At 45.1% G+C, this 14,557-nt stretch overlaps 1 protein-coding gene across 11 annotated transcripts in view; it reads right to left on the minus strand.

Moving 5' to 3' along the window:
• Nucleotides 1-332: 332 nt before the first annotated feature.
• BFAR (bifunctional apoptosis regulator) overlaps nucleotides 333-14,557 on the minus strand; it is a 31,824-nt gene continuing 17,599 nt past the window's right edge. For 9 of the 11 annotated variants that reach the window (XM_086375654.1, XM_086375662.1, XM_086375661.1 and 6 more), the window contains 5 exons: nucleotides 14,290-14,459; nucleotides 12,229-12,373; nucleotides 5,346-5,519; nucleotides 3,448-3,650; nucleotides 333-1,595 (listed from right to left, as the gene is read on the minus strand). In XM_086375654.1, coding sequence (XP_086231780.1) covers nucleotides 1,403-1,595; nucleotides 3,448-3,650; nucleotides 5,346-5,519; nucleotides 12,229-12,373; nucleotides 14,290-14,459 — 885 coding nt within the window. In that variant the 3' untranslated portion in view covers nucleotides 333-1,402. Of the gene's footprint in view, nucleotides 1,596-3,447; nucleotides 3,651-5,345; nucleotides 5,520-12,228; nucleotides 12,374-13,845; nucleotides 14,167-14,289; nucleotides 14,460-14,557 lie in introns of all 11 variants that reach the window. The other 2 variants (XR_015154684.1, XR_015154685.1) reach the window with 1 other exon arrangement.

The following is a 14,557-nucleotide window of genomic DNA, read 5'->3' on the forward strand; positions in this document are numbered from 1 at the left end:
AGGCAGCTGAACAGATCAATATTTTAAAAAGTAAAAAAGAGAAGAGTAACCTTGTGAGGCACCAGGCCAGGGAGATGTAGACACTGCAATGTTCCTGGATCCACTGGGCTGGCAGTGTCTCTGGCGTATCAAGTCAGGCAGGAACAGGGCCTGATGAGGAAACACAGGGCTAAGGAAAACACTCTCTCCCCTTTCACTTAAGATCTCCTCAGTGGCTCCTCGGCTGTGGGGTGGGGTGGGGACAGGTGTGGTAAGCGTGACCAGTAGGTTGTACTGGTCAACATAGATTTGCTTCATGTTTCCTAAACAGTCAATTTTTCTCTATGTGGAAGTTTTATCTGTATATATATATAAACTTTATTTTTATTTCAAGTCATTTCTTCAAACTTTCAGATGTAGTTTGAGGGAAATCTTCAAAGATACAAAGGGTTAATGAATGGTTCATAGACTCGCAAAAAAACACTTTGGATGCAAGCTGATTTCTGTATAAATATGGGGCCGATCTTCAGATTGATAGCCTTTCACATCTGCTATTGTCACACTGGCAGGAAATCAATCATATTTACAATTACAGCACTTGGTGTAATTACACATTGTTTTATACATCAGAGCAGGACAATAAAGATTATACAGTGTGAGGTCGATGTACAAGGTATTTCCTTAAACAAACGGACTGGCTTGCATTTTATAGATTACATTCTTAAAAACAAAGCAAACCCCCCAAACAACAATTTTACATAGCATGGAAGCAGCTCAGCCTGATGATTAAACTGCCTGACATCCCACTCAACAACTCCAGCAAAAAGATCCCAACTTTCAATGATCCCAAGTAGAAAACAGTGGTGGCAAGTCTAACCACCATCATTCTAACCTCAAACTGACTGCTTTCAGAGGTTTAACTCTGAACCTTCTAGCAACTCTTATACAAGACAGAATCGTCAACGAGATTGTGTTTTTTCCTCCTTATTTTTTATGTGCAACTGCCTCTGCCTATGACAACATCTTCTCCTGTTTTCCTACCCTTGACTGAGGACAGGCCTGGCCCTGGGCTCCGACCCGCCCTGGGAGCCTCTTGTCAATCACTGAGGTTAGAGCAAGCGGGGATTGTGACCCACTGTGTGTCCTCCGAAGACCCGGAGTCCCTGCCAGACGTCACGGGCTGAGCCTCCCGTCCCGGTGAGGAAGGCGGCTGGGTGGGAGGTGCAGCCGCCGTGTCAGCCAAGCCCTGGGGCACCAGTCCCTGCTGCCACGGGACGAGGGAGGGGACCTGGCTGTGGCCTCTGACGCACAAAGCAGCACCTTGTTTACTAGGGGCGGAAAACAGGAAGTCCGCTTCCCCTTCTCCCCAGAGCTCAGCCAGCAGGGAAGCTGTGAGGGTCCCTTGGAACCTCGGTAGCGTCAGTCACAAGACCTGGGTTTCCAGCCGTCGGACTTCCTTGACCACGAGATCAATGTTAATAATTGGGTTAAAGTACAGGGCCCAGTAAAACAGACAGTTGCAAACAAACTGAGGGATGAGGGGCCAGAACATGGCCACAAAAAGCCCCTGTGTCGACACTTTCCAGAAATGGCTCCACATCCTCTGAGGCATGGTCCTGCAAAAGGAAGAGAGGCGTGTGAGAGGTGAGACCAAGGCGCTCAGACCCTGCCTGGGCCTTTCCCTGCCGCAGAGTCTGGCCGCTGGAGCTGCAGGAGACCCTGCTTCCTGTCCCCTGTGCCCGAGACACACCTTTCCTGACCATGTCACCTTCAACTCCTGGGACGGAGCCTGGAGGGGGCCTCCTCAGGGAAATGTCACCAGGTCCCCTCAGGTGAGGCCTTCCCAGCACTGCCCCAACTCCACCCGCTTCTGCACCAAGTCACACTCGTATGTGTTTAATATAACACAGCATATTCTAACTTGTTTATTTATTTGTGGCGGTGTTGGGTCTTCGTTGCTGCGTGGGCTTTTCTCTAGCTGTGGCGAGCATGGGCTCCTCTCTGTGCAGTGCACAGGCTTCTCACTGCAGTGGCTTCTGGTGTTGCAGAGCACGGGCTTTAGGGCGCACGGGCTTCAGTAGTTGTGGTTCCTGGGGTCTAGATCACAGGCTCAATTGTTGTGGCCCACGGGCTTAGCTGCTCCTGGGCATGTGGGATCTTCCTGGATCAGGGATTGAACTAGTGTCTGCTGCATTGGCGGGCAGATTCTTTACCACTGGGCCACGAGGGAAGCCTCTTTAATTTAATATTAACATAATATTTTCTCTGCTAGGCTGTAGGCCTTCAGGGTATAAACTATTCTCTTGACCAACACATCTGTGCTGTCCAGCAGAGAAGCAGGGGCACAGGAGAGTTTCAATCAACTGGGCATGAATAAGCAGAGTCACTGAATTGAATACATAACGGAGATTCCTGTCAGGTTCTCACTATTCACCTGACGGGTGAGGCCAAGAAGCCTTCGTGTCACGGGCTATTTCAGGCTAAGAGGGTGCAGGCGTGCTGATACGTTTTGTCTGCCTGCCCAGCAACCATCCTGTCTCCTGGAAGCATCTTCTGAGTTTGCCTTTGGGGTGTCTCCCTCCCCTGTTCTCTTCCATGTGGCCCATCTAGGGCTGAAGCCAGCCCCTGGATGGTGGGTGAGTGAATGCTTGTGTCTGGACAAGGGGAGTCCACAAACCCCTGCACAGGTTCAGGGGGCCTGTGACCCAGGCTGGGTCCATCAGGGCAAAGGCATGTGAGCCCGAGGCTTTCACAAGTGCTACAGGGAGAGAAGTGTCTCTTTCCTCTAGGGTTCCTAAGCTGTCGGTCTCTACCTGGAGGGATCAAGGGCCCCCGAACGCAGGAGCTGTTGAGGTGAACAGAGTAGAGCTGTGAGAGGGAGAAAGACAGTTGGCCCTAAGAACAGTGTTCGGGTGTCTGGGTCCAGCCACGCAGGAAGCCATCATGGGCATGTCCCTTGGTACGAAAGCCAACCTAGGTTGGTTTCTGCCACTTGCAACCAAGAGTCCTGACTCAGCGATTGTCTAGTCCAACTTTTTCATTTTACACATTAATCCAGAGAAATGATTACTGCCCCAGTTGGTGGCAGAGCAGGGTAAGAACTCATGCCTACAGAATTCCTCCTCAGATCTCTATGTTCTACCACACTACTTTCCATAAAGCACCCTCTTCTTCTCGCTTGTTTATTCCTCAGTTATTAAACTCCTTCATGTACACCCTACCCTCCAGGAATTATCTGATGTATTACGTGGGGAAAAGGCATCCGGAGGCGCACTTTAACAATGAGCACCATGAGAGCCTCCCCATCCTGAAACAAAGTCGTTTTCCTGTTCACTGCTTAAGCAGTGTTTCTAAACCAGATCGCTGGGTGTCTTAGAGTCTGAAAAACACTCCAGAGGACTTCTCCACTTGGCATTTCTTCCCCACTCTCTGTTGCTCCAACCATCTCCAACATAAAAACACACTTACTTCAGTTCACTTCTTGACCAGATCCTCCAGAAGGAGAATAATTCCAGAACCGAGAGTAGCATGGCATTGACGATGAGAAACCGTGACGTCCAGTAATGGACCTCCAGCCAGTCCCAAGCAAACTCAGCAATCAGCTGGTATGGAAGGAAGGAGTACTTGATGAGGAATTCTCGCCACTGCTTCCATGTGGGCTCTCTAAGATCCTTTAGGAGTAAAACACAAGTAAATAAAAGCACATAAAAACAGACACAAAAAATTATGAGGACTGACTTTTACACAAGATATTGTGGTCAGCCCAGAGTTTTATATTTATTAAAACACACACACAGACATACACACCCAACAATCTCAAGTGAGATCTCCATCCATCAACTCACCTTGTAATAACTTATCTTACACTAAATAAATGTTACCAAAGAGACTGAACCTCTTACACTGTTATATGATTGTGGAAGCTCAGAAGAAAAAAAAAAAAAACCTAAGCATGAGATATTAATCAGAAGGTTGAAACGGATAAATATTAACCAGTTTTAAAATGTCTTCAGCACTGCAAGAGCAGCTCAAACAATTTCCCAAATTCAACCTCTCACCTGTGGTGGAATGATCACAGGTCATGGGAAAATTAAACGTGTACCTTTAAAAAGTAATTTTGGGAAAATGAAAAACTTTAATGACAAACTTAGCAGGTAATTTATAACAAGAGTTTTTAAACAACTCATAGGCATTTGGGGCTTTCTTGGTAGCTCAGACTGGTAAAGAATCTGCCTGGAATGTGGGAGACCTGGGTTTGATTCCTGGGTCAGGAAGATTGCTTGCAGAAGGGAATGCCAACCCACTCCAGTATTCTTGCCTGGAGAATCCCTTGGACAGAGGAGCCTGGTGGGCTACAGTCCATGGGGTCGCAAACAGTCCGACACAACCCAGCAACCAACACTTTCACTTTCTTTCAAGCACCCAGAGGCCAGTGAAAGCTGAGCAAGACTGTGTACAATGGAGCAGACACTGAGCATCCCAAGAAAAAAGCCAGCCTGATGAGCAGACAGGGATATAGACAGGGCTTGTTACAATGGCAACTTCAGGGGTTCTCTGTGCTCCCAGTCCAGCAAGGGCAGAGAAGAGCTGAAAACTGGGTAACCGGAGAAACACTGTGCAAAGGGGCTAATGAGCAGGCTTAAAGTGACATCAAGGCTAAAGTCAGTTGGGCAGGCACTTGATCCAAGTGTTTAAAAAAAGGTCTTGGAGATTTGGGAATTCTGTTTCAATATCAGACACAATGATTCCTATACCCATGTGACTTTTGATATAAACAGATCAGAAGGACTGCCCCCAAAAGTACCAATGTAAAGGGCATTACTCTCCAGTGACATAGAGAATCACTCTGAGTCAGTGCAATCAACTATTCTGAAGGAATACAAGAGAGCCGTGGTGGGTAACCAGCCCTGCCAAAGGCCTGGTGGTCAGCTAACAGGATGACTGCCATCCGTGAGCAGGATGGTGGCTTCCTATTCTGAGGCCCACAGGACATACACTAAACCGATTTAGAAGATCCCGTTAAGAGATCCATTACCAAGCTGGAGGGCCCATAAATCTAACCCTTGGGCAATCTGGAACTATGCTACCTTATTTTATAACAGAAGCAATACTGTTTTTTTTTCCGCCCCTCTAAATATTTCAAGTCTAAAGGGTAACCCCTCTTGCTATGCAATGCAGGAAACAACACAGGCTTCTATGAGTGGAGAAGTTCCAGCTCTGTTTTCTTGGTAAGAGCTCTCCTTGCAAAATTCCAATGAAGACTTGTGCTACTTGCTCTTCCCTGCTAGGCTACAGCCACGTATCCAAATCCATTCCATGATGGGCAATTGTGGCGTGATGTCTCTCAACGCCCTCTGCAGACCCACCAGGAGCTTGGATATGATGTCGTCCCCAGAACTGTCTTCTTGCAGAGGACAGATGGTGTGAATGAAGGGCAGGAAGGTGTCGGTGTAGTCAAACAGGTAGAGGTACAGCAGACCGAGGCGCGGGGAGCTCTTGAGGGCGTACAGCAGGAACAGGGACCTCCCGGGGTTCACGGCCTGCAGAGCACAAATATTCATTACAACCACGGCTGCATTCTGCCAACTCACACTCCTTCTGCAGTCTCACGCCCTCTGCCATGTGGTTTGTGCTAACAATGAATGAATGAATGAATTAGAAGAGCAGGCCAAGAAATTCATCTGATGGGCTACATTATATGAAGATCCAGCCTCTCTCCACGGCTGGGGAGAGGCGGGGGGATGAGAAGCAAGGTCCTAGGCACAGTTAGAAGAACACAACCTTTCAGGAAAGTAAATGAGTGAGTGGGTGGGCATGCTCAGTCCTGTCTGATTCTTTGCAACCCCATGGACAGTAGTCCATCAGCCTTCTCCGTTCATGAGATTATCCCAGCAAGAATACTATAGTGGGTTGCCATTTCCTCCTTCAGGGTACCTTTCTGATCTAGGGATCGAACCTGTGTCTTCTGCATTGGCAGGTGGATTCTTTACCGCTGAGCCACATGGGAAACCCCAATTAGTGGGCACCACTTAATAAAAATAATCTGAACTACAGGTCTCATGCACAAAATATCTTGTGTTGCACTGTATATAACAGAGAAAAAGTGAAATCTGTGACTTTTGTCCTGAAGTTACAGCAGATATTTAGCCCAGAATTCATACAGCCATTGAGGAATGCAAAGGAGGAGCTTTGGATAATGCTCACGTTAAAACATTAGGTGAAAAAAGTCAGCACTGTTGAAAGCAGGGCCTGACTGGTTCACAGCTGAGATCCTCTTCTAAAAGATCACCTGGCTCACAAGAGATGTCAATACACATTTGTGTGTGTGTGTGTGTGTGTGTGTGTGTGTGTATGTGTGTGTGTGTGTGCGCGCACATGCATGCTCAGTCGCTCAATCTTGTCCTACTTTTTTGCAATTCCATGGACTGTAGCCTGCCAAGCTCGTCTGTCCCTGGGATTTCCCAGACAAGAATACTGGAGTGGGTTGCTATTTCCTTCTCCAGTGGAATCTTTCCAACCCAGGGATCCAACCTGTATCTTCTGCATTGCAGATGGATTCCTTACCACTGAGCCACCTTGGGGAGCCCTATAAACGTAGTTAGAATAATCAAAATGGTTGTTGAGAAGAAACCTCCCATTTAAAGATGTGTTTCAGCCAACAAGTGAAAAAGAAACGAGAGTTATGATATCACCATTTGGCAACCCTTAATGAACGCAGAGTTTTGTTTTTTTTTTATATGAACGCAGAGATTTAAACAATCAATGATCGTGGGACGTTATGAGCCTCCTGATGGAAGAAAAGGTGACACCACAGAGAGACAAATGCCAAAGTTCAAGATGTCAGAAACCACAGGAAAAAACGATCTGGTTTCTACAACAACTAAGTGCAGGGTAATGAAAAGAGGGAGGCAGAATCTACAGACCAAAAGAGATGTAAGAGATGTGTGTGTGTGCGTGCGTGCATGTGTGCTCAGTCATGTCTGACTCTTTGCAACCCCATGGACTGTAACCCGCCAGGCTCCTGTGTCCATGGAACTTTCCAGGCAAGAATACTGGAGTGGGTTGGCCATTTCCTTCTCCAGGGGATCTTTCCACCCAGGGATCGAACCCATGTCTCTTGCATCTTTGACATGACAACCAACACACAACCCAATATGCAGTTCAATACCAGAAAACCAAACAACCCAATCAAAAAGTCAGAAGAAGACCTAAACAGACATTTCTCCAAAGAAGACATACAGATGGCTAATACACACATGAAAAGATGCTCAACACTGCTCATTATTAGAGAAAAGCAAATTAAAACTATCACCTCACACATCAGAATGGCCATCAGCAAAAAATCTACAAACAATAAATGGTAAAGAGGGTGTGGGGAAAAGGAAACCCTCTTGCACTTTGGTGGGAATGTAAATTGATACAGCCACTGTGTAAGATAGTGTGGAGAGTCCTTACAAAACTAGGAATAAAACTACTATATGACCCAACAATCCCACTACTGGGCATATACCCTGAGGAAACCATAATTGAAAGAGACACATGTACCCCAATGTTCACTACAGCACTACTGACAATAGCCAGGACACGGCAGCGACCTAAACGTCTAGTGCCGGATGAATGGATAAAGGTTGTGGTACGTATGTACAATATTACTCAGCTATCATGCAACAGTAATTCAAAAAAATACAGACATCCAGAGCCTATTACATAGAGTGAGGTCAGAAAGAGAAAAACAAGTATCATACATTAATGCGTATAAATTCAATCTAGAAAGATGGTACTGATGAGTCTATTTGCAGGGCAGCAACAGGGATGCAGACACAGGGAAGAGACTTGTGGACACAGCGGGGGAAGGAGAGAGAGACAAATTGGAAGACTAACATTGAAACATACACATTACCATGTGCTAAATAAGATAGCCAGTGGGAATTGGCTGTGTGATGCAGGGAGCTCAAGCTGGGGGCTCTGTGACAACCTACAGGGGAGGGATGGGGTGGGAGATGGGAGGGAGGTTCAAGAGGGAGGTGACATTTGTATACCTATTGCTGATTCATGTTGATGTATGGCGGAATCTAACCCAATATTGTAAAGCAATTATCCTCCAATTAAAAAAGAAAAGAATCCAGAAGACCTGAATAGACATTTTTCCAAAGGAGACATAGAGATGGCCGACATGCATGTGAAAAGGCACATCAACATCGCTAATTATCAGAAAAATGGAAATCAAAATCACAATGAGATATCACATCAACCTGTCAGAAAAACCAACATCAAAAAGATAACAAATGCTGGAGAGGGCGTGGAGACAAGGGAAGCCTTGTACATTGTTGGTGGGAATTTATATTGCTGCAGCCACTGTGGAAAACAGTATGGAGGTGCCTCAAAAATCTAAAAATAGTCCTTCTATACGATCCAGCAATTGCACTCCTTGGAATATATCTGAAGAAAAAACATTAATTCAGAAAGAAATAGACACCAATGCTCATAACAGCATTATTTTTGGTTGCTAACCTACGGAAACAGCCTAAGTATCCATCAGCAGACGAATGGGTAAAGATGATGTTAATGATATAATATATATGGAATGGAATACTGCTCTTCCGTAAGAATGAAATTTTGCCATTTTCAACAACTTGGATGGACCTGGGGGTATTATGCTTAGTGAAATTAAGTCAGATGCAGGAAACAAATACATATATTTTGACTTATATGTGGAATCTAAAAAATAAAACAAACAAATGACTATAAGAAAACAGAAACCAACTCACAGGTTTAGAGAAACAACAAGTGGTTACCAAGGGGGACAAGGAAGTGGGGAGGGGCAAGATAGGGGTAGGAGATTAAGAGGTACAAAGAACTACATATAAAGGAAGTCAGCCCAAGAACATATTGTAGAGCACAGGCAATATAGCTGATATTTTAATAATTTTAAGTGGGGTATAATCTACAAAAATACTGAATCACTATGTTGTACACCTGAAACTAATATTGTAAATCACTTTTCCTCAATTAAAAAAAAAAGATATAACAACCAAATGTGGACTCTACTTGGACCCTGGCTGGAACAAGTCAACTGGGGAAAAAAAAAATATGGGATATTTGTATACTGATAGATTGTTTGATAACATCAGAGGATTATTCATTCTGGGGTGTACACTGTGATATTTTAGTTTTGTTTTTTTTAAACAGTCTTTACTTTTTAGAGATTCAGTGAAATATTTACTTCTGAAATAGAACTATCAGATTTTCAAGATAATCAGGAGTAGTAGGAATAGGTATTACTGTGAAATAAACATAGCCACGAGTTACTGTCTTATGGGCGGATGGTAGTTTTGTACTATTATCTTGCTTTTTTATGTATTCGAAATTTTCCATAGTAAAAGTTCAAAAAGTCTAACTTCCGAAAAATATATCTTTATATCTTAACTTAGGTGAGACACAGAAATATGGAAGTAGTTCTTCACTTTAAAGCAGCTTTTCCCAATCTTTTTTGCATTATTACCTCTTAAGGATTCTTTTGAAGACTTTCTCATAAACCTGCCCCTGCCCCAGAAAATGTTAATACCACAGAAATACTGTGTATTTGTTTATGTACTATGGTCTCTGGAGGCACAAGTCATTGCAATACGTAACGCTCTTCACCCCTCCAGAACCAATGGCCATGGGGGCAAAACCGCTCTTTTCAGTGTGCGCTCTCTAAAAGAACACAGGTCCCAGAAACGGGGCCTGACGACGTGCAGCCCCACTGTGGTAAGGACGAGAGAAGGGACGAGGACCGGGTTAATGTTTGTAGGTCTGGGGTCAGCTGGGCCAAAATATCCCAACTCTGGGCTCCTCTCTATCAGATGAGGAGGATGAACCAACCTCCCAGTGAGGGGATCATGATGGCAGGGCTACAGAGGGGAGCGAGGTGTCTCTCTCAAGTCGGCCCAGAACAGTGGCACTCAGGAGCAGCTACACTCGGACTCCAGGGTCAAGGGAGTCCTGTCACACAGCCTGTAGTGTGGGCTAAGTCACGTCAGTCGTGTCTGACTCTTTGAGACCCCATGGACTGTAGCCTGCCAGGCTCCTCTGTCCGTGGGATTCTCCAGGCAAGACTATTGGAGTGGGCTGCCATGCCCTCCTCCAGGGGATCTCCCCAACCCAGGGATGGAACCTGTGTCTCCTACATCTCAGGCTTTGGCAGGCAGGTTCTTCTAGCACCACTGGGAAGCCTATATGCACAACATCAAATGACCACCCTTGAGGAGATCTGAAGGAACAAGATTCTGCTTGCCTTTTATACCAGGACGAGAATCCCAATCCCGTTCACTCCAGTTAATATTAAGTTTACTCTGACAGACTCTAAATAGAGGGTCATAGGACCCAGAAAGGTTCTGTCAGATATTAAAATCCACCACAGAACTAATATTGGCTACAAAAAATCCAGAGTTTGACTGCATTAACAAAACTAATAATTTATGACAAAAGAGAAGTAGGGATTTAAAAAAAAAATTGACAAAGGAACAACAGTAAAAAAAAAAAAAAAAAAAAACCCATAGTAAAACAATAAATCTTCTATCTTAGGACCCCTATCCCCATTCTTCAAAAAATTTGAAACTAGTGTTTTTCAGTTTTAAAGTAATACAGGCACACACTGCTATATTCAAAATGGGGAACCAACAAGGACCTACTTATGGCACACGGAACTCTGCTCAATGCTGTGTGCCAGCCCAGAGCGCAGGGGGGTTTGGGGGAGGATGGATACATGTGTTGTGAAGGGCTGAGTCCCTTTGCTGTTGGCCTGAGACTACTGCAACATTGTTCATGGGCTATTCCCCGATACAAAATATAAAGTTTAAAGTTTGAAAAAAAAAATAAAGTAATACATGCACATAATAAACACAATCTTCTTTTTCAAATGGCACAGAATTGAATTGAATGACAAATACAATTCAGCCTTTGGTCCATGTTGCAACCCCGAGATGAGAACATTGTTAGCAGTCTGCGTATCCTTCCAGAGATTCTCTATGATCCACACAAACATGAAGGTTTTCTAACGTGCTTTTTGTTTTCCGTTAACAATACCACTTGGGCGTCCTTTCTGGTTGGCGCACCCCAGGTCACCTCCTCCTTTGTAGTGGCCACAAGCGGGGCTGAGCTGTATTTACTCAACTCGCTCCTAACAATGGGCACTGAGGTGGTTTTCCATGTGCGACTGCCAGTGATACTGGCGTCAACCTCTTGTTTAATGGTTTCTGTGACTCAAATGTACAGCTCTCACTGATTCTCTGAGGTCACTGGCTGAGAAGGAAAAGGGACCAGGAGGACCAGGATCGTGCTGGCATCCCCAGTGTGTCCTGCAGGAGCCACAAGTCACTGCAACACACGCCTCATTTCACCCCTCAAGAACCAATGGCGAGGAGCCCAGGAGGCAGGCTGGTGGGTCAGACCACTATGCTGCCTGTGCGCTCAATGCAAAGAAGTGAAATGAAGATCAGAGAGTAAGTACCGCTTAAATTTGAATAGTTTAGTGACAAACTGCTCTCCAAAGAGACAGCGCCAATTTAGGATCCGCAAATATGAGTGCCTCTTTGCTCGTGTTATGATCAAATGTTCTCATCCTTAACAATGTCAGAGTTGAGGATAACACAGGGGGTTGTCTCAGTTTGTACTAGAATTATCAGTGAGCATTAACCCCACCCCTAATCGACTTAACTGGTTATTTGTATTTAATTTTCTCCATGATGTCTTGTTTAGGGTACAGGTCTGTGTATTTCAGATATTCTATGACTAATAAAAAATAGAGTGTTCCTCTTATAGTATGGTACTCCCTACACTCTCCCTGTAAAAGAGAACGAGGTACCCAGCGAAGAACAATTTATCAGACTCGAGTAAAGTTGATGACGTGCATTACTTGCGACCTGGTAATCCCATTCCTCAGTGTACAGCACTGAGAAGAAAGAGTGGCCATCAACGGGAGAGTGGACAGATGGTCACGCTGGTGAACAGGGGCCAGAGAGAAAAGCTACTTGCAGAAGCATCAGCTTACTTCATGCCTTTTAGGTGAAGGTTCAAAATCTAGAATGTTGTTCCTACTGCTGTGGAGACACACTGGTGCATAACACAAGTAGGAGAGCAGGCCCAGGAAGGATCCAGTTTGACAGGGGCTTCAGTTGTGTCTGCCATGTCTGCGAGCAGTGGGCAGACAGATAACTGCTATCTCATTCTCAATACTTTTTTTTTCCATTGAAGAAACAGAATGTTCACCTTATATTCCCAGAGGTTCTGGGGGGGCTTCACACCCAGGGCTTTCACGCGCTCCAGCTCCATGAGGATGGCTCTTCGGTGGCTGCTGCTTTCTATGGTATACGGTGCCTTAGAAAATTCTTCCTCTGTCAGAGTTAAAAGCAACCTGGGGGGATAAGGGTGGAAGCAAACTTTTCAGTCAGAATCCACCTTATCAACACAAATACACACTTTGGGCTTGAGGTAAGGCACCTAACACATGAAGTAAGAAGACTAACAGCAAACAAGTGAAAGCTTAACATTTGCCAGGGACTCTCTGAAAACGCTTTGCTATACTGTTACTGACCCATCTACCAATTCTGCAAGGTAGGTGGTATCATGTCCATTCTGTGGGTGAGAAAACTGGCTTAGATAAAAAAATGACTCACCCAAGGCACACTCAGGAGGACCATTTTGCTCCTACTCTTGATCTTTCAGCTATGCGCTCTGACCTTACTGTTTTTCAAAGTATATGTGTATGTGTGTGTTTGTGTATGTGTATAGGGAAAAAAATACCTAGAAGGAAATCCAATGAAATACCATGATAATTAGAGTAGCTGTTTGGGGGTAGTGATTAAAGATGACAGCAGATACATTATCTGTTCCCTTTCATCAGAAAATGTGAAATCACCGCCAGTGATTCCTCATTAAAGTACCCCATAGAGGTTTATTCTCCTTCACTCAGCAATGCCAGTTTAGGAAGCTCTCCTCTGGAAGGAAGACAGTTATGCAAAGTACATTGTATTATTAAGGCAGAGAATTCCAGGAGGGAGCAGGGTGAGGTGGGAGGTGGTGCTACTCTTTACAAAAAGCAGAGTGGGAGCATTTTGCTTCCTCAGTAGAGAGTCAAGTGTTGAAAGTTCAGTTCAAGGGGAAAAACAGAGCAGGGTGGGAGGTGGGGTACCAGGCAGGTTACCTGGGGACACCATGTAGACAGCCTAGCAGTGAGGACCACGTGTCTGATTCAAATGGGTTAGAGAGCAGTGGCCTGGTGGTCTAAGTACATCCCTATGTGATCCCTCCAAAGAAGGGAGGGACCCAGTAAAAATGCACAGGGCTCAGGAAGGGGCAGGGAGCTTTGCTGATGGGCAGAAGCAGCCTGCCCCATCGCTCGGCAATGAGTGAGTTCCGCAAACTAATGGCTTCCTCCATTTGCACCAATGCAGTTTGGTACTATCTGGAGCAGAAAAAAAAGGACCACCACAAATGTGTTCGTGGAGGTCGATTAACAGACTCTAGCATATACATATACATATCAACACACACATATACATATGTATATATATACATATAAACACAGGTCTGCTTAGAACAATCATATTTTCCATTTAAATAAATAATCCACAGTCCTATGTGTAGAACTGTATAAACATCGAAAAAAATCTGGACAGCTGTCCAGCAAGTGGTTTTTTCCTCAAGAGCAGGATGATGAAGGTATTTCATTTCTAATGTCCTATAGTTCCACATTATTATTTTGAAATAAATCAACGTTACCCTTATAATTGGGAAGCAACAATTAAGATGTCAACCAATGACATAAAATGGGATGGCTGCTTTAGAAACGTTTAATGGTTCGCTAAAAGGTAAGCACAGAGTTACCTTATGACCCAGCAATTCCGCTCCAAGAGTATTGAGTATTGAAAATACAAGTCCACACAAAAACCTTTATACAAGTGATCACAGCAGCAGTGTTCCTAACAGCCCCCAAATGGAATCAATCCAAATGTCCATCAACTGAAGAACGAATGAAGGAAGGACGGAAATACTCTGAACAGGCAAATCCAGGAGACAGAAAGTAGAATGGCGCTCGCCGGGGGCTGAGAGAGGGGAAAATGAGGACTGACTGCCTTGGGCAGGAGCTTTCTTTTTTGGGGTGATGAGAATGTTCTAAAGCCAGACTGTGGCCATGGCTGCACATATCTGCAAATATATTAAAAACCATGGATTATACACTTCAAATGGGTGAGTTTCAGGGTATGCGGACAGTATCTCAAAACCAGTTTCAGAACTATCAGTGATGCAGCGGCAGATTTTGCTCCTCACCTTCCGTTTACTCTTTCAGATAAAAACCTGTCTCTGTAGAGGGAGGCCCAAGGGCCTAGCTGCTCCAGCCAGAGCACAACTTCCTCCGCTGTCCATCTGGCCACGGCCTTGTGGACCAGGAGGTGCCGCTCGGATTCCCTGCTGCTCCAGTGGTACACCAGAAGGACCACCTGGGGAAAAGCGACAAGGACCTTATTGCACAGAAAGATCAGAGATGCCAGCTTCCGAATACGCGAGCGTGGGGCCGGGGAGGGAAGATGCTGGGCTG

The sequence above is a fragment of the Bos grunniens genome, chromosome 25, assembly GCF_055505025.1.
Source record: "Bos grunniens cultivar Pamir isolate PY7600 chromosome 25, Bosgru_T2T1.0, whole genome shotgun sequence".
Lineage (NCBI taxonomy): Eukaryota > Metazoa > Chordata > Mammalia > Artiodactyla > Bovidae > Bos > Bos grunniens.